The sequence below is a fragment of the Trachypithecus francoisi genome, unplaced genomic scaffold (assembly GCF_009764315.1).
Source record: "Trachypithecus francoisi isolate TF-2019V2 unplaced genomic scaffold, Tfra_2.0 Contig01580, whole genome shotgun sequence".
Classification (NCBI taxonomy): Eukaryota; Metazoa; Chordata; class Mammalia; order Primates; family Cercopithecidae; genus Trachypithecus; species Trachypithecus francoisi.
Window position 1 is genome coordinate 1,682,543 of NW_022681443.1, and position 23,075 is coordinate 1,705,617.

The following is a 23,075-nucleotide window of genomic DNA, read 5'->3' on the forward strand; positions in this document are numbered from 1 at the left end:
TGGCAAGGCCTGACCCTTCTGTGTGTGCAGCAGGTGTTTGTGGCGTCCTTCCCAGGAGTAAGGCCTGTGATTGATGGTGGGATGGGGATGGCCAGACCCCTGACGCCACAGTCAGGACTGTTCTGGCTTATCGGCCACCCTGGCACAGAGAAGGTCACAGGAATGAATATGCCACGCACAGGGGCAGCAGAAATTTAGTTGGGTTGGGGGAAGTACTGTGGAGCCAGCAGTGTGAGGGCTGTGCTGTGAGGACCCAGTAGGATTTGAATGTACAGATAGGCAGAGGTCACGTGCCCAGCCCAGGCTCTGGGCTCTTGCCACAGCGTGTGGCAACTTCCGGGGCTTGCTTATTGGTGCTGCACGGGGATGTCTCCTTTGTTGAGATGGCACCAGAGGCAGAGCAGGTGTTAGTGAAGGGGAGTGAGCACAGGACCAGCTGTCTCCCAAGAGGCTGAGGCACTGGCCAAGGCTTTGGGGGCTGGATTTGTGCCCCACCCAGCTCCTCTCTTGTGGCTATCTCCACAGCCCTCCCTACTGACTGGGTTCCTGGCTTTGTTTTCTCAGCCATGATGAGGAGCAGCCCTGGGCCAGGTGCCACAGTGTGAGAGGCGCCAGGGTCAGGCTATAGAACCACCCAAACCAGGTCTGGGGAGCTATCTGTGGGAAAGGTCAGGACCTGTTTTTCTCCTCGACTTGGCAGCTGCTGGCTGTTCAGGGGACCTACCTCCTTGTCCCTTCCCAGCCACAGGTCCAAGAGGCAAACAGCGAATTCCCATGGAGGAGAATCACTGTACTCCAAGTGGACATGGCCGGTAGGTAAGTGTAACTTTTTCTGCTGCTGCTCAGTAGCACTGAGAGACAGGAAGGCACCCCCCCACCCTGCCACCCCGCCACACCCTTTGTGATGGGGTTATCAATGACAGCTAATAAAACCACCTCACTTCTTCCCCATGCCAGCCCTTGACCCACAGACACTGGAGGAGGCCTGCATCAGGTCCCGCCCCTACCACAACTGGGCTTTAGCTGAAAGTTGTGGGTGTCTGAACTTTAGGAATAAGTCTTTGGGGACATTCCTTTGGCCAAGAATTCATTCCCTCATCTGCCCAAGAGCAGCTGCCCTAGGTGATGTGCAAAGGTCATTTCCTCATCTGCCCAAGAGCAGGTGCCCTAGGTAATATGCAAAAGCCACATGTAGGCCACATCCCACAGCTCTTGGGCATCATTTATTTTTTGCATAGGCATAAATTAGGATCTGGAGATAAAAAACTTAAGAACCAATAGTGCAGCATTTGTGACAGGAGAGCGCAAAACAAAGCCTGGCTGCCTCGAGATGGAGCAGGGGCAGCCTCACCACCACTGCATCCAGCCTCAAGCTCCAGAGTGGATTTGAGGCTCAGCACTGCAGTGAAGGGGCCTGTCTGCCTTCTTGCCCCTTCCCCACAGCCGGACCACCAGACACAGCTGGAACCAGTGCCCCAGGCCCCTCTCCATGGCCAGGAACAAGAAACTGAGTATCACCCAATGCCCCACAGAACGGGGCTAGGAATCAAGCCCTTAGCTTTTCAGTTAGAAAAACAGACCTTGAAAAATATATACATAATACAGTGGGGCCTGCTGGCTCTAAAAGTCCCCTCCTCCCCCTTCCCTACCCAGGGTAACTTCTGCCAGCCTCTTCCCCCAGCCCCCACCAACTGCCCCACAGAGAACAAACCAGAAGGGCCACTACCTGAACAAGAGCTGCAAGAGCCCAAGGGGGCAGCCTGAGCAGAGGGCCCCTACATCAGGGGCTGGTTAGATCGGGGGGCCCAGTGCAGACAGACCTCCCACCCAAATACCCTGAACGTCCCCACGAGAGCCCAGGAGTTCCATGTTCCCCACTCTTCTTGCTAACCCCAGATGCTAATCGCCCCAAAGACAGGTCTAGGTCTCTGTACCCCAGGAGAATGTGGAAAGCAAGCTTGGGCACTGGCAGGTCCTAGCAGGAATGGGGAGCAGGGTGGGCCCCAACCCAGCATCAGGAGAGAGAAAAGCAACTACTGTCCCCAGCAGAGGGGAAGCCTACAGGGTTGGCCCTGGGCCTTAGAAGATCACAGGAGCCAGTCCCCTTTAGGGCACAAGAAGCCCCATGGCCCACTGCTACTCTACCTGGGACAAATACTTTTTGTCTAAGCCCCTCAGAGACCCTGTGGTTCAGGCTTCCCTAGGTGGAGGGCACTAAACTTGCAGGAGAGCTGGGCAGCTCTATATCAGGTGCTTCCTACCTGGATAAAGTCCCATCCTGCCCTTGAGCTGAGCACCCTCCTCCCAGAGGGCCTCGCTTCCCTGCCCCGGGGCAGAGGCAGCTCACCTAGTCTAGGCCCTAGCTTGCCCCTCCCACAGCCCTGGCACCTGCTTCATCCATAGGCCTCCCTGCAGCAGCTCCCAGGCACCAGCCCCCAACCCCAGGCAACACCAGTCAGGTCTCACCTCTCCCAACGTCCCAGACCCCCACGATATGCTACATATATACACACTCCCAGGATGGGAAGCAGACACCACGGGCACGGAGGGAAGGAAGAAGGGAGCTGCTGGATCCTGCTGACCTCCTCAAGCCAGCTGCTGCTCAGTAGACTCTGCCCATCCTTCTCATCTGCATGGGGCCACAGGCTCCTCTCTTGTGCTCCTGGAAGTCGGAGCGCCGAGCAAGCGTGTGGGGGAAGCGGCGGGGTGCTGTTCACCCACTCCCAGATGGCTGGCAGCAGGCACCAGAAAGCGGGGCTAGTGGGCAGGCTCCCCATGCACTCTGAAGCGGTAGATGCAGGTGTACTCAGGGTGGCCCCAGTTAGTCAGGATCCGCAGCTCCACCACCTGGTATGTGGCCATCGAAGGGGCCTGGGTAGAGAAGAAAGGGATTAAGAGCATCAGAGACCTGAGGCCTCACTGACAGACAAGGTGGGAAGGGGAGACAGCCTCGCCTAGGGCCAGATGGCTCCCCTGCTCCTCCCCTGGGGCTCTGAAGAGAACCGGGCTTCAAAAGCTCCGATCTTTAGTCTCCCAAGCAGTGTTTCCAGCCAGTGGGCTAAGGGGCCACCTGTAGCATGATTCATCTGAAGCCGGAATGAATTCATCCACAATCGCTTTTTTATTGTGATCAACAGATAGAACCACCTTTATAAAGGGCTTATAGATGCTGATGTGTGGCACACTTGATTCCTTTCTCAAGTGACCATCAGGCCTCTGTCTAGCGACAGTGTGGGGAACAGTGTTAGCAGCACATCTTACCCGGCAGATGCCACAGGCCTAGCATACTGCTGGCTTGTCCCTTCTCTCTGGCACATCATTCTGTCCTCTACCCTGTTTTTTTTTTGAGACAGGGTCTTGCTCTGTCGCCCAGGCTGGAGTGCAGTGGTGTGATCACAGTTCACTGCCTCAACCTTCTGGGCTCAAGGGTTAGCCTCCCCAGTAGCTGCCAACACACCCGGCTAAATTTTTTTTTTTTTTTTTTTGAGACGGAGTCTGGCTCTGTCGCCCAGGCTGGAGTGCAGTGGCCGGATCTCAACTCACTGCAAGCTTCGCCTCCCGGATTTACGCCATTCTCCTGCCTCAGCCTCCCGAGTAGCTGGGACTACAGGCGCCCGCCATTACGCCTGGCTAATTTTTTGTATTTTTAGTAGAGAGGGGGTTTCACCGTGTTAGCCAGGATGGTCTCGATCTCCTGACCTCGTGATCCACCCGTCTCGGCCTCCCAAAGTGCTGGGATTACAGGCTTGAGCCACCGCACCCGGCCAATTTTTAAACATTTTTTGTAGAGACAGGATCTCGCTGTGTTCACCAGGCTGGTCTTGAACTCCTGGGCTCAAGCAATCCCCTTGCCTTGGCCTTGCAAAGTGCTGGGATTACAGGCATGAGCCACCTCTTCTGGTCTCTCTACTTTCCTAAAGAGAAATCCCAACCTCTCTCGAAGCCTAGTTACCACCTCAGAGCTGATGACAACTCAGTTCTTTCTGGCTCCCCTGACAGCTCCACCGGACTGTCCCATAGGTGCTTCAGACTCAGCCAGACCTGCTCCCTGCTCCGCATCAGCCCCCTTCCCAGTTGCTTCTTCCTCCCACCCCATCCAACCTGACATTCACGACCCTCCCTGATACATCTTTGTCCTCAATCCCAACGCCCCTCTCCCCCACCTATCCTGTTCTGGCTGCTTCCCCGCAACCACTTCTTGACGGGTCTCCCAGGCCCAGGCTCGCCCCCTTTGAGTCATATAGTGATGTTAGTCAAATGGACATAGCTTTGTCACCTGAAGCACAGCACTGCCTCCCCCAGGCCCCTGAGGGCTGAATTCCTGCCTCTGCGGGCTCCTCTTCCTGCCACTGTCCCTTGTCCACCTCCCACTATCCCCCTGCAACCCAATTTTTCACTCCAGGATGCCCTCGGTGTGGGGCTTAGGCGACTGGTTTGTTCAAATGCAGGCTCTTGGGTCCTGTCAGCCCTAAGGAACCAGTCTCCTGGGGTGGAGACTGGGAATCTGCATTTCTAACTGACCTAGGAGATCCAATGCCCACTGAAGTTTAAGCAGCATGCACTGCCTGAGGCCCCAGCTGGCCTTGGGAGAATGCCAGCACCCTGGCACGTGCTGGCGGTGGCTCCTCAGATGCCTCTCCCAGCCCTTCTCTCCTGGCCACCCAACCCCTCCTGTGTAAAGCCTGCCTCCTGGTGTCCTTTTCCAGGAAGCTTCCCTTATGCTGCCCTTCTGGAAGGTGCCTTCCCCTGTGCTGACATCTGCAGGATGCGCCTTACACCCCATTTGGATGTCACATCTTGAGCTGTGGGAAAGGAGGGCAGGGCTTCCCTCTCTGAGCCCCATGCCCAGCAGAGTAAGTGTCCAGGGAGCGCCTGCTGCCTGGATGGGCGGTTTGCGCTGCTTCTGCTAGCACAGCAGAATCCCGTACCTGCAAGTGAAACGTCTGAATAGGCTCGCCGTCCTGATCGTAAGTGAACTTGCCAAGGAGTGTCCCCTCCTGCTGCAGGTCTTCATCAAACCCCTGCAAAGAGAGTGAAGGGAAGTGTGGAGGGGCTGGAGCAGGGAGAACACCCCTCCCCACTCCAATCCCTGCTCCTCCCAGCCAGAAGGTCAGGCACCAGCGTGGCCTATGACAAGTCCCTTAACTCTCTTATTGCCAGTTTCTGCCTCCAAAGCCTGAGGTAACACAGACTGAAACACTGTCTCCCACCCTGGCTCCTCCTCTTCCAAATCCACTCCCCTCCCTCCCAGTCCAAGGGTGACCCTGACTTGATCCTCAGTAGAGAGGCCCACAGGATCCTCCTGCAGCCCCTCTGGCCCTGCCACGGGACAGATACTCACAAAGATGGCGAAGTCCTTGGGAGCACTGGAGATGGTGCTGTTGGGTGACAAGGCCTTGGGCACATGCTCTAAGGTAACGGCTGTGGGGCGGATGCGAGCAGAGAGGCGGACCACGGCGAAACCCTGGGGCCCCTGGAAGGCCCAGCAGTTGCCTGGGTGCACATCTGGCTGGAGGAGCAGAAAGTCATGTCAGACAGGGCCCTGAGTCTAGCTCTGCTGACCCCAGACGGGACCGGCCCCCAGTGTGCTCAGAGCCCCTGCTACTGTGCTTGCCAGGTGCCCACCTGGAGGATGACTCGGGGTGACTGGGAGTGGTACCACAGGGGGATGCCGAAGAGGCTGAGGAGGGCCGTCTTGGTCTCATAGGTCTCGGAACATCGGGTGCTGATGACGCTGGCCCCTGAGACAGGAGAGGAAGGCAGGGTGAGCTCCCGCACGGCAAGAGGGCCCAGCTCAGGCTATTGGCTGTCTCCTCGCGGAGGGCAGACGGCAGATGCCCCAGGTCTAGTCTTTAACCCTAACCCAGATGCCCAGAGCAGCTTTAAAGGTCAGCCTCTCCCCAGCCCAGGATGGTGCTCGGTACGTCCCGACTTGCCTGAATTGCCACTTGCCTTGTGGGGGTTCTAGGTTTGGGTAACCTGCTGATCCTGAGCTTTGCTTGCTCTACCCCACCACCAACCTGGTAGGTGCCAGGGGACCGGCCATTGTGGGGCCCAGGACAAGGCAAAGCGAGGAAAGCAGGGCACGTACCTCCTGACTCCAGGGCATAGTCCGCCAGCCCAATGCGGTCTTCACTGTAGCGCTGCAGGGCCTGCTTCACGATGCGGTGCACCTGCTGCAATGCGGGCACCAGGAGACGGTTGTGGCAGGGAGCAGACATGTCCCCTGTCACCTCGCGGCCGTGGGCCAAGCACCCATGGGCTGACCCCTTCTAGGCTTGCACTGTGCTGGTGCCCAGGAAGATGTGGGCACACTGCCACCCACCCATGCCGGCCCCACAGCATGCAGAGCCTCCTGCTTGGCAATTCCATCCTGGAACCTGCCAGGGAGCTGGCAGTATGGGACTGTCCAGGGCTCCCAGGGAGGAGAGCTGTAGGTGGGTGTGTGGAGGGGGCATGTGGGCCTCACCTCCTCTGTCACTCCAATCACACCTTCTTTCTGCAGTGTCATGCCCAGGGAGGCTGCGGCTTCCCTGGCCGACTTGCCCTGCATCTCTGCCACATGGGTGAGGATCTTGCTCTCCAGCTCTCGCAGCTGAGCTTGCATCTCCTCTCTCTGAAGGAGCCCCATGCGGCCCCCTCCGCCTCGGGCAAGAAACTGACTGATCCAGGCTGGGAACTGAGATTCCACCTAAAGGAACCAAAAAGGGTGTCACCCTGGGGGGCTTGCAGGGACAGCAGGAGCTGCTATGACAGGGTCAGTGCTTAGCTGGATAGCAGGGATAGGGTAGGAGGGAGGCCACTGGAGGAGAGTTATGAACACTCTCCATGGGCACTGACAGAAAAACAGGGAGAATGCCTGCCAATGAGAGCCCACATGTGCCAAGGCCAGCGCCACAGTCTCTTGGGCATAACAGAGGCTGCAGGGGCAAGGGGTGCCTGCTTTGCAGGCCCCAGGACACGTGGTCTCAGAGGAGGAGGAGAGGGACCAGCAGGGCCCTGATGGTTCCCACTCACGTCGTCCCGCACGGCCTGGATCTGCTGGGGCAGCAAGCCCACTTCATCCGCCACTAAGCTCTGCTTCAGCGCCAGAGCCGCCAGCTCCTGCTGCAGGCTGGCCAGCTGGTCCTCCAGCCGCCTCAGCTCCTTCACAGAGCTCTCCCGGAAGGACTCCTGGGTCATGCTGGTCCCAGAGAGAGAAGAGTAAGCCTCAGATCTCTTTGGTGGGAGGTAAGGCCACACCGAAGAAGAAAGAGGACCCCCTAGTGGGTTCCTGTCCTGACAGCGGGTGTCCAGCACTCATCACGAACCTGAGAAGGGGCAAGGCCTCTCCTGGGGGTTCTGGCTGCAGAACACAGTGCAGGTGCCCAGGAACTGGCCTGCCTGTGCCAAGGAGCTAATTCTGAGCCTGCTCCCTTTCTAAGCCCAGAGTCCATAATTTACTCTGCCTCAGCCTCTCACATCTTCCACAAGCATGGACATCTAGGGCATGGGAAGGCGGTTATGTGAGGCTGTAAGAAAGGATGCCATGTCTATAAATGAATTGAGGTCCTCTCACAGGGCCTGCCCCCCGCCCTCAGGATCCCCCTGCTAACCTCCATGGCACCTCAAAGACAGGCTCTGGGCAGGGGTCCTGAGCTGGGCTTCAGCCCCTCCCCATAACCCTCTGCTTGGCAAGACAATCAGAACTCTGTCTGGGGCTCTGCTCCCCAGTCCTGCCTGGAGAGTGGGTGGGGCTGGGGAGGAGCAGGCCGAGGCCAGCTGGTGGTGCCCAGTACCTTTGCCACTCTGACTTCAGCTGCTGGATGCGAGCCTCGGACTCCTGTGTAGGAAGAAGAGACAAACACAAGAAATGCCCAGCTCAGAAATTGATGTTCCAAGCTCAGAAACTGGTGTTTCAGAGTAGGATCTGCTGTCTGTTAGCATCTTTGCTTAACCACACCCCTGCCCAAGGTGTGGTTGCTGACTCCTGCAGCAAAAATCAAACTGGCCTCCTGATCAAAGCCCTCATGAGTCTCATCCATGTCTAACACACTGAGGTATCCGTTCACCCACACTCAGCACGTGCACACCAGCATGGCAGGCTGCTGTGCCCCGGCACACCCCAGGGAGCCCCTGCACAGCTCTCCAACTAAGGGGTCAGGGGTCAAACAGAGAAGTCAGAGGAGGGCACGCCCCTCCCTATGCAACACCCAAGCAGTCCCTTTGGAAGGGCTGAGGGGTCCGAGGTGAACATGTTGGATGGGGCCAGGACCTGGTCACAGGCCCTGAGTGCCCAAGCCCGCTGACCTGGGAGGCCCGGACGATCTTCTTGAAGAGGTCTTCTGAGTCTTGCTGATGCTCTGCTCTCAGGGCAGACAGTTCTTCCTGTCAGACAGCAGTGAGAGGACAGGTCTGACAGAGTCATGCTTATAGGGACCCTTATGACTAGGAAGTGGTGGAACTGGAATTCAGACAAGGTGTTTGCTTCCAAAGCCCTGGCTGGCTCTCAGCCTTCAGGCTACATTGCTTCTCTGAACCATGCAAGACTCCTGCTTCATCTCCACTGCACACCTGTGCGGTGTCAGGCACCATGCTGGGGCCTTCTACTCACACAGCTCACTATGGGGGTGGGGGAGACATGATGGCCTCCATCAAAGAGGAGGAAACTGAGGCTTAGAGAAGGTGAGGAAGCCTGGCGTGGTGGCTCATGCCTGTAATCCCAGGACTTTGGGAGGCCAAGGCGGGGAGATCAGTTGAGGTCAGGAGTTCAAGACCAGCCTGGCCAACATGGTGAAACCCTGTTTCTACTAAAAATACAAAAAAATTAGCTGGATGTGGTGGTGCACGCCTGTAATCCAGCTACTTGGGAGGCTGAGGCAGGAGAATCACTTGAACCCGGGAGGCACAGGTTGCAGTGAGTCGAGATCGCACCACTACACTCCAGGCTGGGTGACAGAGTGAGACCATGTCTCCAAAAAAAAAAAAGAAGAAAAAGAGAAGGGGATTAACTGCCAAATGGCAGAGCTGTCTGATCCCAAATGGCACTTGTTCTCTCTCTTGCTGGCCACCTTCAGGCGTTCCTACGGGTGTCACCCACCTCCCACCCTGAGGTATTCCGCCTCCTACCTGGATGCGAGCAGCAGCTTCCCTGCGGAAATCCTCCTTCAGGGCAGCCTCACGGCGGCTCACCAGCCCCTCCAGCAGTGCCAGGGTGTCCTCGTGGCTCAGGCCACCACCACCTCCCTGGCCAGGAGCCCCTTGCCGCAGCTCTAGACGTTCCAGCCGCATGGCCTCCTTCTGCCAGTTGGAGGAAAATTCAGCAGCAAGAGCTTCCAGACGCCGCTCCAGAGAGTGTACTCGGGACATAACACGCTGCTCAGCCTGGCAGGGCGGAGAGAGAGCCACTGAGTGAGGGACCCTTGGATGACAGTGCTTCCCAAAGACCATCCCGACACAGCCAACACAGAAAGAAAGGGAAAAGATTCCACAGATATTCCAGCGTAAGTCCATGCAGGGCCAGCTGCAGCTCATAGGCAGGGGCTGCCGACCTCTGAGCTGGGGGTGCCGGGAGCTGGGGATCACTGGGTGCTGGTCACAGAGGAGGGTCCCTGAGGACACAGTACAGAAGTCTGATCCCAGAGGAGGAAGGAAGGTGGGCCGGGGAGAAGGTCTGAGTGCAGCGACGGTCCAAGAGGAGGACTGGAAGCTTCAGGATGGCTGCAGGGGGCCATGGACCCTGCTGGCCTGAAGCTCACTCCTTCCCTGCCTCCTGCAGGGGCAGGGGAGCCAGGGCTGTGAGTTCAGCCTGTGGACTCTCAATGGCTTTCACTCTTTTCCTAGGGAACTATGGCTAAGAGACAGAATAATTGGAAAATATGTTCTTTTTCTTCTTTAGCAGGATGTCCCACAGAGAAAATGGAATAAATGTCATTTGGACTGAGGATGGCATTTGATAGTGTGTCATGAATTTGAGAACGTTGTTGGCTTAACAACAAAATCATTGCCAAGAGAAGTGATAAAAACTGTCAAAAAAGGGCAGGGAGCTACTGAGCAGCAGAGGTTCTGAATTTTAGAAATTTTGGTTTTTAAATAGGCGCTACATTTGCATGACTCAAAAAGCACACAAAAAGGCTGGATGTGGTGGCTCATGCCTGTAATCGCAGCACTTTGGGAGGCCAAGGCTGGTGGATCACCTGAGGTCAGAAGTTCGAGACCAGCCTGGCCAATATGGGGAAACCCTGTCTGTACTAAATATACAAAAATTAGCTGGGGATGGTAGCAGTCTCCTATAATCCCAGCTACTCAGGACGCTGAGGCAGGAGAATCGCTTGAACCCGGGAGGCGGAGGTTGCAGTGAGATGAGATCATGCCACTGCACTTTAGTCTGGGCAACAAGAGCAAGACTCTGTCTCAAAAAAAAAAAAAAAACCCACAAAAACCAGCAAAAAATCCTCTGCCCCATCTCCCTAGTTGCCTCACCACCAGCCTCTCCCAGACCAGGAAGCTGTTTTTATTTTAACTTCATGCAAATGTTGCTAATACAAGATATATATATATATATATTTTTTTTTTTTTTTTTTTACTCTTTTTTTTTTTTTACAAAAGAGATGGCTCTGAAATTGAACTGTATTTAGTGTCTTTAATGGTGAAAAAAGGAAAAGTCATAGATGACATGTCATTATTTTGTAAAACAATAAGATCATGGTCTGGTACTCACTTTGGCAGCACATATAATAAAATTGGAAAGATCATGGTCTGGAAAGTAATATATGATTAAACATGTGATACTGGTTGGATGCGGTGGCTCACGCCTGTAATCCCAGCACTTTGGGAGGCCAAGGCGGGTGGATCATGAGGTCAGGAGATAGAGACCATCCTGGCCAACATGGTGAAACCCTGTCTCTACTGAAAATACAAAAATTAGCTGGGCATGGTGGTGCGTGCCTGTAGTCCCAGCCACTCGGGAGGCTGAGGCAGGAGAACCGCTTAACCCAGGAGGTGGAGGCTGCAGTGAGCCGAGATCGTGCCACTGCACTCCTGGGTGACACAGCAAGCTTCTGTCTCAAAAAAAAAAAAAAAAGGTGATACCATACCAGGTGCAGTGACTCATGCCTGTAATCTCAGCACTTTGGAAGGCTGAGGCAGGAGGATTGCTTGAAGCCAGGAGTTCAAGACCAGCCTGGACAACATAGTGAGACCGTGTCTCTACAAAAATTTTTTAAAAGATTAGACAGACATAGTGATGCACACCTGTAGTCCTAGCTACTTGGCAGGCTGATGTAGGAGGATCGCTTGAGCCTGGGAGTTCAAGGTTACAATGAGTTATGATTGTACCACTGCACTCCAGCCTGGACAACAGAATGAGACCCTGTCTCAAACAATTTTTAAATGAACAATAAAAATATGATACCAAGTTAAATTCAGTGAGGTGTAAGTGTAACTCAAATAACTATAATTAGAAAATGAAGAGTTTTATTAAAAATACAGACAGGGCCTCACTGTGTTGCCTAGGTTAGTCTCGAACTCCTGGCCTTAAGTGATCCTCCCACCTTGGCCTCCAAAGTGCTGAGATTACAGGTGTGAGCCACCAGGCCTGGCCTAGAGGTTTAAATGGTCAGTATCAGGACCTGTGCTCACCTTGCTTTCTGGTTATGCTAACTGCAGGCTCCTTGAGGGCACAGCCTGGGCCTGATCCATCTTTCGACTCTGGCAGATTATAAAAATGGCCACTATTCCTCACTTCTCCCTGCAGCCGCACCTCTGCCATGTGACCTTGTGCGTTCTCTTGCTGAGAGGTGAAGTCTATTTCCCTCTCCTTGAATCTGGATTTGGCTCTGAGATTTGCTGTAGCCGACAGAATGTGGTGGGAGTGATGGTGTACTGGTTCTGGATCAAGGCCTCAAAGGTCTGGCTGCCTTGGTTCTCTCTTGAAACCCTGCCTGGGTCCGATAAGAAACAGCTGGGGCTAGCCTGCCAGGTGAGCAAAGTGCACATGGAGTACAGCTGTCCTAGGCAAGGGCCTCAGCCAGCCGGCCCCCAGCTGACCCTGCCAGCCAACTGCAGACAGACAGATCCACACAGGCAAGTGCGAGCCCAGCCAAGACTGCTTCTCTTTTCTCAGACCAGAAAGACCACCCAGATAACCCACAGGCTCATGAACTAATCAAACGCTTGTAGTTTTAAGCCACTGCTTTTAGGGGCGGATTATCTGTGGTAAGAGGTAACTGACTGAGATATTACCTTAGTCATAGAAGGTGCTCAGTAAATATTCGTGAAACAGTATCAAAAAGGAACAAAGTAGACAAGACAATTTGTTGGATTCCTTTTCTTTCTGTTTTCTGTGCTTCGTAGGGTGGCAACTAACAGTACGCCTCAGCTTTGTGTATACGGTGTGAGGCAGGCTGAGGGCGCACCCACCACTTTCACTGTCACCTAATTATTGCTAAACTCGTGGGAGCTACCACCCTTAGAGACTCACCTGGAAATGTGACGAGTCTCTGGATTCCCAGCCCTCATCCTGCCTCCTGCTGTCCTTCGCTGCCCACCAGGAAACCAAAGCAGGGTGGAATGTCTGCAGCCCATAGGGGTAGAAATACCAAGCGCCTGTGCACAGGGGAGAGGGTGTCACCCCAGCTGGGCCTCCAGCAAGAGGCACGTGCCAGGGAGGATGGCTGCCTGATCCCTGCCAGTGCTCCTGGCCTGTCCCACTCGTGGAGCTGTGCCCTTCCAGAAGCATCAGAGGGATACAGATGCCCCCATTCTCTGAGGTGGCAACTTCCACCCGACAACCTCAGAGTATATTTATTCTCACACTCCCGCGGGAATCCTTCATCTTTCCATAAATGGGAAAACTTGGAGGAAACATTTTGACGAGTTGGGGATGATCCAGGGTACAGCCCAGAGGACCTGATGGTGGTTCTCAGCCCTGTCTGGATGTCAGAATCACCTGGGGAGCTTTTAGTACAGCCAGGCCTGGCCCTGCCCTCCGAAGAGCAAGCTAATTGGCCTGGGGTGGGTCCCCTGTTTAGGTGGGTTTGCAAACCTCCCTGGTGACTGTCATGGGCTGCCATGGCTGAAAATCACTGAAACAGAAAGCACCACCCCCTCTAAGAGAGGCTGCTCGCTGCCCAGACATGAGCACCAAGCTGCAGCCACACAGACATGTTCATTCTGTTGTCAGGGCCATCTGTTTGAGACCTGTTTACTCCTGAGCTCTGGGGCAGGTGGCGGGGGAGTGGGAGAGGGAGGGCTTTCTGTCCTGATAAACCTCCATTTGCTACTCAAGCACCAGCGGTTGGCAGGTGCAAAAGGAAGCTCATGCCCATGGGGCTTGAAGTCCAGCGTGGACATGGCCCTCATGCACACACTCCCTGAACAGGTCACTCAGCCCCCTCCACTCGCATTTCCACGTGATAGGTTCACAGCACCGACTACAGCAACCCCACGAGGCCATGGTGAAGCTCAAATTAAACTGAGATAATGCATGGGAAAGTGCTCTCTGGGTACATTGCTATGCAATTATAAAGAATCACTGACTGGGCCAGGCGCGGTGGCTCATGCCTGTAATCCCAGCACTTTGGGAGTCCGAGGCGGGCAGATCACAAGGTCAGGAGATCGAGACCACGGTGAAACCCCGTCTCTACTAAAAATACAAAAAATTAGCCAGGCGCAGTGGCAGGCACCTGTAGTCCCAGCTACTCAGGAAGCTGAGGCAGGAGAATGGCATGAACCTGGGAGGTGGAGCTTGCAGTGAGCCAAGATTACGCCACTGCACTCCAGCCTAGGTGACAGAGCGAGACTCCGTCTCAAAAAAAAATAATAATAATAATAATAATAATAATCTGGGCACGGTGGCTCAGGCCTGTAATCCCAGCACTTTGGGAAGCCGAGGGAGGTGGATCACTTGAGGTCAGGAGTTTGAGACCAGACTGGCTAACATGGCGAAACCCCGTATCTACTAAAAATATAAAAATTAGCTGGGTGTGGTGGCATGCACCTGTAATCCCAGCTACTCGGGAAGCTGAGGCAGGAGAATTGCTTGAACCCAGGAGGCAGAGGTTGCAGTGAGCCAAGATTGTGCCACTGAACTTAAGCCTGGGCGACAGAGCAAAACTCTGTCTCAAAAAAAAAAAGGAAGCATTATTATTATTTTAAGAGTGGTGCTCAGTTTCCACTGGATATGAAATAGCTATTCTTGTAATAGCAAACACAAAAAGGAAGCTAACTTTTGGAAAACTGTTGTACCCTGTTATTAATAAAAGAAATACAAGTTGAATGATATTAAGCTTATTAAATGAACTCTCAAGAAATAATAAAACACGATCTTTAATTGGTACAGTCATTAAAATTGAGCTGAGAGTCACACAGGCAATTCATATGAAACTAGCAAAGCTGTCAAGTGAAAAGCTGAACACAAAATGCCTATATAAACAAGGAAGGGCTGGGTGCAGTGGCTCACACCTGTAGTCCCAGCAGTTTGGGAGGCCAAAGTGGGCGGATCACCTGAGGTCAGGAGTTCAAGACCAGCCTGACCAACATGGAGAAACCCCATCTCTACTAAAAATACAAAATTAGCTGGGTGTGTTGGCACATGCCTGTAATCCCAGCTACTTGGGAGACTGAGGCAGGAGAATCACTTGAACCTGAGAGGTGGAGGTTGTGGTGAGCTGAGATCGCGCCATTGTGCTCCAGCCTGGGCAACAAGAGCAAAACTCCGTCCAAAAAAAAAAAAAAAGCACATTATCTCCCTTTGCTGCTTCATTGTTTTTACTTTAAAGACAGCTCAAGATTTAACTTCATCTTGTAAAAATAACTCCCTCACAGCCGATGTCCCTGTTGGAGTGGAGGGAGGATGACTGCTAATGATAATGGGAGGGCATCCCACTCTTCACCCAATGCTGCAGCACTAGGGTGTGCTCCTGCCCAGGGCGGCGCAAAGGAGGCTCAGGAGAGGTGGGGAGGGTCATGCAGAGATGATCCAGGGTCCAGAACTCAGGCCCTGCCCAGGCACGGGTTCACCCCACCCCATCCTACCCCTTCCCTGCCTGCCAAGGGTCACCACCCTCTGGTGAACACATGTCTGTGCCTCCCTCCACTCTCCCCAGGCAGGCTTACCATACGTCAGGCACGTCAGCAAGAGCAGCGGCAGCAGGAACCAGAGGAACGTCTTCAGGGACGAGAAGCGCCTGGACCACATGGAAGGACAGGACAGGGGAGGCAGAGGTGTGAGGGGAGCTCCAGGCCTCCACGTTCCACCCAGGGAGTACCCTGAGATGTTTTCCTGGGTGCTGAACTAGAGCTAAGGAGGATAGCTTTGAGCTTCTTACCATGCCAGGGCCAGCCTGGACACATCAGAGCCTTTCCTGCTGGGCAGGTCTTAGAGTGATGGGACAATTTTTACTGAATTTTACTGATGTTATTAAAAATAGTATGGTCTTTTAAAAACTCGAAAATTTTTATATGGACAGGTCCTCTAAGTATGCAAATATAGAAAAAAAGTAACTCCTTAAATAATAACAAGGAACCTGTTTTTGGTGACACAAACCCATCCTTGCCCCTTGTTTCAGTGTGGCCAGCTGTCCTCTCTGCCCAGACCTGGATTGTGGCCAGAGGGATCCTGACTTCTGGGTTCCGTGTTCTTTCTTCTGCCTAAGGGGCACGTTCTTAAGTCCTGGTTCTGCTGGTTTAGGGACTTTGGGGAATGCACCCACAGCATCCTCAGGCAGAGCCTCTTTGTGGCTCTGACCATGAGTGGGGAACTCGGGGGGTTAGATTGTCCCAGGCCCAGGAAGGAAGATGGACTTTCTGGGAAACCCCACTTCTTGCCTGGAGTCAGTGGGCCTACCCCGCAGGAGGAAAGCCATCATGTGTCTGAGAGCCAGGCACAGCTGGACTAGTGTGGTGTTTAGTTGAATGTGTCCAAGAAGAAACAATCCGTGCTCTGGAATCCTGTCTTGAGGGGCTATCGATTTGGGGAGAAAAACCTGAAAACCTGACTCTGAGTCTATCCTCTGTCAGGCTGGGGTGGCCTTTGGGGAGGCTACTCCGTGATCACTAATAAAAGCTCCAGGGAAACCGGGGAAAACTCTCAGAGAATCGAACATTACAAGTTGACACACTTTATCAGTCCCTTCACCCCAGGGCCTTGCGATTGATTGGCAAGGGTGGAGTCTCGCTCACCTGGTTAAAACGAAGACGTCAAGGAGGGAGGCAGCTGTGGTCAGGCGGTACCAGGTGGTGCCAGCCCACCAGTAGAGAAGTCTGAAAAGCCGGCCTAGAAGAATGACCATCAAGCCTAAGGCTCCACATGGTGGTTGGGGGCACCACTCCCTTGTCCCGTTTGTCGTCCTCCCTGCCCCCACCCCACCCCCACCTGCCAGTATGCCTCTGTCCTGCCCTACCAGGACCCAGCTCCTTGGATCCCACCTGCCCACACCTTCTGTCCTGCTCTGCAGCTGCTCCTTCCCTTCCATGCAAGGGGGTCCCCACAGCCCTGGGCTCCCAGTGATTATTCTAGAATGACCTTTCCCCGACGGTCCTACAGTCTCTGCATGGGCAGGATGCCCAACTGCAGAGAGATGGGTAAGAAAGCACTACCACCAAGAATGGAAGTAACTGGGCACGGCCTGCAGCCCACCTGGCGAAGTGACCACCATCCACAGTAAGGAGCCCGCCCGTGAGACAGCGTTCCGGAGCCGTGAGCTGGAACTCTGCTGGTCCGCATCCGAGTAGCCTGCGGGGAACGAGGACACTGGCTCAGTCTCTGTCACTTTCAAGCCTCTTCCTTCACTGTCTTCTGTGAGCCAAGACCAGAAGTCACCTATCCTCCTTCATATCCCCGCAGCCCCACACAGACCATTCTGTTTCCTCTGACAGCTTCCTGTTTGCATCCCTCTCCTCACCAGCCACCCCTCAAGCTGCTGTTCAGAACTAGATGATGGGGTCTGACATGCACACCACTCAGAATGACTGAGCACCCACCATGTGTGGAGCCCCATGGGAAAGTGTTGGAATGGGCCTGAATGCAATGGTGTTGGCCTTAGGTTGCCACAGACTTGTGGGGTGGGGAGGACAGAGAAGTGAGGGGCGGTCACAGCCTAGGGCGCCAGGGGCCACCGCAGGCCAGGCTGGAGCACATCCAGCGCCGGGCATGGGAGGGGCGGTGTGCCTGCCACATGCTGCCCGCTCTCCAGCTCCCCGGGGCTCTCTGCCCAGCCTTCCTGAGGCTTCCCAGCAGCCTCGGATCTGCTCGGGAGGGAGGAAGCATCACCTACCCATGTAGTCGTCCTCAGAGGAGTAGCCCGAGGAAGAGCCCAGGAAGTCCTCGGTGGCCTTGCGCCCCACGAGCCCGCTGGCCCTGCTGCTCTCCGAGCCGCCGGTGCCTCTCCTCCTCCGCACCCGCAGGTCCTCGCCTGTGCAGGGAAGAACCAGGGGCTCTTCTGGGCCTCCAAGAGCTTCTGAAAAGTGGGGCCTGGGCAGAGAGGTGCTCTGAGGAGGGAATCCCGGGGACTGCAGGGGACACTGCGAGGAGTATCTCGAGGGAGGTGGAGGAAGCAAAGCCCAGGGAGAAGAGGGCTCCACACTCACCCCAGTCGGTGTCACCGTGCAGTTCCTCCAGGGCGCTCCTGGGCGGGAACGCGGTGCCGATGTAGGACTCACGGACCAGTGACTCACTGTAGTAGGAGGTGTGTGCATCAGAGGATGGGCCCAGCTGTGGTGCTGGGGACAGGCGCTTCATGTTGCTGGATTTCCTCTTTAAGGTCCTGTGGGACAACCGTGAGGGCAGAGGCAGGGAGCAGGGAGGTGAGCCCAGCCAGAAGCATGAAGGAAAGCCACAGCCTGCAGCCCTGCCTAGTGCAGGGTGTGGGTTCCCTTGTTGCTAGGCAACTTGCAGCTGCCATTCCCCTGACTCTTCCAATGCTGGCACTTCCTCTCCTGTTATCTCTGAATCTCACCAGCAGATGGGCAAGACAGGCAGTGGCAGCCAGGGATGGAGCCAGATTCAAACTGTATAACCCACTGAAACCAGACAGACCTGGCCTGGCCTCGGAGCTAGCCAGAGCCTCGGGGCCTGTCCTCTGGGCCCCATGTCTGTGAGAGGGGCAGGACAACCAGACAGCTGCCGCTGCAGCCCATTTCCCAGTGGCCTGAGGACTTGCGCCTGTCCTCAGCCGTGTCGCTGGCCAGCTGCTGAGGCCGGACAGGTGGTGAGACATGCGGGCGTGGGGCCAGGAAGGATGGTAAGGCTGACACGCCCGTCCAGAGCAGAGGGGGTTCCTGTGAGCCCAGCCTGCAGTTTTGGGGTTTCCGGCCTGGCTTATGCTTGAAGCTGCCTCTCTCCACTTCCTGTTTTCTTTCTTTCCTTTTTTTTTGAGATTGAGATGGAGTTTCGCTCTTGTCGCCCAGGCTGGAGTGCAATGCCATGATCTCGGCTCACTGCAACCTCCGCCTCCCAGGTTCAAATGATCCTCCTGCCTCAGCCTCCTGATTAGCTGGCATTACAGCTGCCCACCACCACGCCCGGCTAATTTTTGTATTTTTAGTAGAGACGGGGTTTCACTATGTTGGTCAGGCTCAGGTGATCCACCCACCTTGACCTCCCAAAGAGCTGGCATTACAGGTGTGAGCTGCCGCGCCCAGCCTACCACTTCCTGTTTTCTAAGCATGAGGGCAGCAGCCCGGCTCACAGTCGCGGGGAGAAGAAGGGGTGCTGCATGCTCATACACGTGGAGCAAGGCAGGACCCCCTTGACGGGATGGGGGCCCACGTCCTTCAATCTCTGTCCCTGACGGTTGCAACAAGAAGGCAGAGCGATGGCTGGACTAGAGGGCGTGCGGGCAGTGACCAAAAGCGTGTGCGGTCGCCAGGGGCTGTGGCACTCCCTCGGGTCCCTACCTGAGAGGACTCTCTTTAAACAGGGTGCTCTGGCTCCCGGCCACTGAGCTCCCTCCGCTGCTGCTGCTGCCGCCGTCATCGTCACCCTGGGAGTAGCGCGTGAGGCGCTGGCTTCTTCGGGACATGATGAGGTGGGATGTGGACTCTTCCCCTGAAGAGAATCTAAGGAGAGAGAGGAGGAGGAGGACTGGATGTGAGGCCTGGGGCTGTCCCCAGCTCCCCTCTGGAGGAGGTGGAATGGAGGCATCACCTCACAGCCGAGAACAGACCACCCCCCGACCCCTGGCATTCAGTCTAAACAGCCCTGATGGGGGGCAAGGCAGGGATCTGTGAAGCACCCCCGCACTGTGCATCGGCTGGAGTCATGCCCGGCCTGGGGCTCACTTAGTGACTCTGGAGCCTCTTCCAGGGCGCTTTCCACAGGCTTCCCAATTTTCAGTTTCCTTGTCTTTATCCTTCGTGGTGCTGAGCTCCGCACAAGCCAGAATTGGGTCTTCCTCGACCTCTAACAGGTAGCAGAGACTCTGGCACGTGACAGGCATGTGCAAGCTTCTGGTCACTACCTGCACGCCCGGTGGTCCAGCCATCCCACCTGCCTTCTCCCTAGAGACTTCTCCCAGTCTCACTCTAGCTGTGTCCCTTTGCTGACATACGCTCGTTGATCGAGGGCCCCAGCGAACCTTGATGGAAAACCTTCCCCATGTAGATCCCACCTATGTTCTTCTTCTTTTTTTTTTTTTTTTTGAGACAGAGTCTCGCTTTGCCACCCAGGCTGGAGTGCAGTGGTGCAATCTCGGCTCACTGCAACCTCTACCTTCCCGGTTCAAGTGATTCTCCTGCCTCAGACTCCCGAGTGGCTGGGATTACAGGTGTGCGTCACTGTGACCGGCTAATTTTTGTATTTTTAGTAGAGAGGGGATTTCGCCATGTTGGCCAGGCTGCTCTCAAACTCCTGACCTCAGGTGATCCGCCCACCTCAGCTTCCCAAAGTGCTGGGATTATAGGCATGAGCCACCGCGCTCAGCCAAAAGCATTTTTCTTTTTTCTTTTTTTTATAGTAGAGATGGGGTTTCACTACGTTGGCCAGGCTCCCACCTACGTCCTGATGGTGCTCGCACTCTCTGTCCCCATGGTGCACATTGTGCTGCCACATCTTGGTAAGATGATGATAAAATGGTAAGTGTCTGCTGGGTCCAGTCTCCTTGTATACCCCATTTATGATTATTAGAAGCAAGGTAGGAATCATGACTCCCAGTTACAAGGGAAGAACCTGGACACTGAGGCAATAGGTAACTTGCCTACAGTCCCCAGCCTGTAAGTGACAAAGCCAGGGTTTGGGCTCAGCTCTGACAGGCTGTAGGGCCTGGGTCTTTCTACTCAGCCATAAAGTTTTCCAGTTGTTTCAGGAATGTATTGAAGATTCTAGAATCTTTTTTAGCCCCACACATGCACAAAACAAGGCTGTATACAAACTTGTTACACAACAAATATTTGTTAGCAAACTAACAAAATAGGGAGGAGGAGGGCAGCATGAGTTACAGTCAGTTCTGGTCACCACGTGCGGCAGAGATCAAGGCTCTGGAATTGATAATGAGGACAAAGGAAGCCAGAGCGCAAAGATCTGGCAAAAGGTGGCATTCTGTGACTGGAGGAGGATTAATGAACCGCTAAGGTCTAGACACCCAAATTCAAAGTCCTCGACTGCCAACATGAGGAGTCTCAACGTTGGTGCCTCCGCTGGCCTGTATGACAAAGTCACTTGAGAATTCCTAGCACTTGCTTGTGACTTTTGATCACTTCTAATATTCCTAGTTGATACTTAAATGACCAGTTCTCTGGGTTGTGTGGCAGGTATAGGAGTACACTTCCCAACCCAGGCTGCAGAAACCCGAAGGTCTGGTTAGTCCAGCTAGAAAGTCCTCCTCTGAAAAACAAGCAGCCTCATGTCCTGGCCTTCTCATCTGGCATCCCCCCCTACTTTTAGCTGGTGTTGGAAAAGGGACCGATTGGTAGCAGGAAAAGCAGGAAGTTGGCCTGGGTCCTTGTCTCTATTCCTGTCCTTATAAGGTAATCCCCCTCCCCCCTCCCTGCCCTGGCCTGCGCCGCCCCTACCTGAAGGCTCCAGCTGCCCACACAGGGACTCCTCTTAGCCCCTGTCCTGCTGAAGGAGGTGACACCTTTGCCCAGGGCAGAAACAAAGCAACATGTTTATACCATACCCAAGCTGCTGCTAGGAAGAACTAAATATTCTGATGGAGGTGGAGGGGGGAGTGCTGAAAACTGTCAGCACCCGCCTCTGCCCTCCCAGAACTCCCAGAGATGCCTCTTAGTCTTTCCTGAGGTATCCTGGCATCACGAAACGGTTTACCATTGAGTCTGGGTTTCACAAGATGAAAAAGGTCGAGGCCCCATTCTCCAAAACAAGAAGTGAGCCTCTAGGAGCTGAAATCTACTCCTGCGCATCAGAATAGACGCCACCCCCGCCCCACCTCCTCCCCAACAATCAGTTAAGAAACGCTCACCTAAAGCATCCTTCCCCACTTCTCAGCTGGGCGACATCCTTTTCTCAATTCCGCCCTTCCCCATCACAAACATCTCCATCCATCTTCAGACTTAACCCAGATCTGGGGCATCTTCCTCGTGACATTTCCACTCCCTGGGCACAGTCAGGCCACACGCCCTTGTGGGACGTGCCAAACGGCCGGTGCTAACTCCCCCGGCCCTCATTCCCACAGGCCGAACCTGCAGAAATTGTCACCAAAGGCGCGCCTTCAAGGCTCTCTAAGTCACACCGCGGCCCCCATTGCTTTGTTTTGTTTTGTTTTGTTTTGTTTTAGAACTGAACAAAACAGGCCTTCCTCCGAGGCCCTGAGTTCTGACAGGCAGAGGCTGGGAACTGCCTGTCCCTGGAAACGGCTTGTCTGGCACAAAACCCGTAGGGGCTGCCCGGGGCCGGGTTGGGGCAGCTGGCCTTTGCCCTCCTCCTCCCGGGAGGCTGCCCGGGAAGTCCCGCCCGCAGACACCGCCCTCCCGGCTGACCAGTGGCGCGGCGGGCGCGGCGGGGGCCGGGAGGTGAGTCAGGGCGCGGGCCGCGGACCCGGGTGGGGACTGGAGCCGACCCAGCGCGGCCCGGAGAGGAGGAAGCAGGCCTGGCTGGGCGGCCCCGCCCAAGCGGCCCGACGGTGACCCGGGGTCAGGCCGGCCCGCGGCCCCTCACCCTCTCCTGCGCTCGCCGCACTCACCTGCTGCCGCGGCGGCTCCTAACCCGGCCGGGGGCGTTCGAGGCCCGCCCGCCGCCGGGGCGCGCCCCCTTTCCGCGTGGGGATCCCGCGGGCGGTGCTCCGCGCAGGGCGTGACGGCGGCCGGGCCCGGGGCGCGCGGGCACGCGAAGAGCGGCGACGCGGGACGACGCGGGCGGGCGGACAATGCGGCCGGCGGAGGCCCGCGCTGCGTGAGTGGGGCCGGGCGGCGCGCGTGTGGCCGACTGTGTATGTGTGCGCCTGTCAGTCAACGCTGACAGGCCGCAGCCCATTGGCCAGGCCCTGCCGGCCGTTGCCGCCCACCGCCGCCACCCATTGGGCGGTTTGAACACAAAGCCCCGGCTCGCCCCGCCCTCGCGTGGGCCCAGCTGCCCTGCACGCTCAGCCTAGGAGTCCGCGCGTGGGAGACACTAAGCGGGCGGGGACCCCCAGGCCGCGGGAAGACGCCACGGGAGGCTGTGCTGGGGCTCGGGCTAGGCAGGGCACTGGACTCCAGATCTGGCGGCTCAGAGCACCTGAGACCGCTCCGAGTGCCCCCACGCGCGCCCGCAGGCTGGCTCACCAGGCCGGCGTCCGAGGGAAAGGTGGGAGTCCCCGCAGCAGCGGCGCGCGGGTGGCCCTTGGTGCGCTCTCGGTGAAGTTGTCAAGGACTTGCTCAACACCCGACACCGGTGCTGTTGTCCTCTTAGCCGACCATGTCTACACCCATTTTACAGACAAGGAAACAGGTTGCTAATTTTGGGATTCCAGACATGCTGGGAGGCCCTGCCTCTTCCCAAGCTTTACTCAGAGCACCCAAGTTTCACGACAGGTCTTCTGTTGTTTGTCTTAAATAGATTTTCTATTTTATTTAAATAGAGACAAGATCTCACTATGTTTGCCTAGGCTGGTCACGAACTCCTGAGCTCCAGTGATCCTCCCTCCTCGGCTTCCCCAAAG

At 55.6% G+C, this 23,075-nt stretch overlaps 1 protein-coding gene across 3 annotated transcripts; it reads right to left on the bottom strand.

The window, feature by feature from the left end:
- Positions 1–1,192: 1,192 nt before the first annotated feature.
- SUN2 (Sad1 and UNC84 domain containing 2) lies at positions 1,193–22,370 on the bottom strand. Of its 3 annotated transcripts, none has more exons than XM_033189765.1 (18): positions 22,119–22,370; positions 18,877–19,038; positions 17,569–17,744; positions 17,256–17,393; positions 16,619–16,714; positions 16,162–16,255; positions 15,097–15,167; positions 12,461–12,585; positions 9,109–9,363; positions 8,290–8,367; positions 7,779–7,822; positions 7,018–7,183; positions 6,470–6,691; positions 6,092–6,176; positions 5,626–5,741; positions 5,342–5,509; positions 4,929–5,021; positions 1,193–2,871 (listed from the first exon to the last, which is right to left on the bottom strand). In XM_033189765.1, the coding sequence occupies exons 2-18, from the start codon at positions 18,999–19,001 to the stop codon at positions 2,758–2,760; spliced, it is 2,166 nt and encodes a 721-aa protein (XP_033045656.1). In that variant the 5' UTR covers positions 19,002–19,038; positions 22,119–22,370; the 3' UTR covers positions 1,193–2,757. The 3 variants fall into 3 exon arrangements, with proteins under 3 accessions (XP_033045656.1, XP_033045648.1, XP_033045664.1); XM_033189757.1 differs by having other exon boundaries at positions 16,619–16,777; positions 22,119–22,365; XM_033189773.1 differs by lacking the exon at positions 22,119–22,370 and adding an exon at positions 21,399–21,837 and having other exon boundaries at positions 16,619–16,777.
- Between the last annotated feature and the right edge of the window lie 705 nt (positions 22,371–23,075).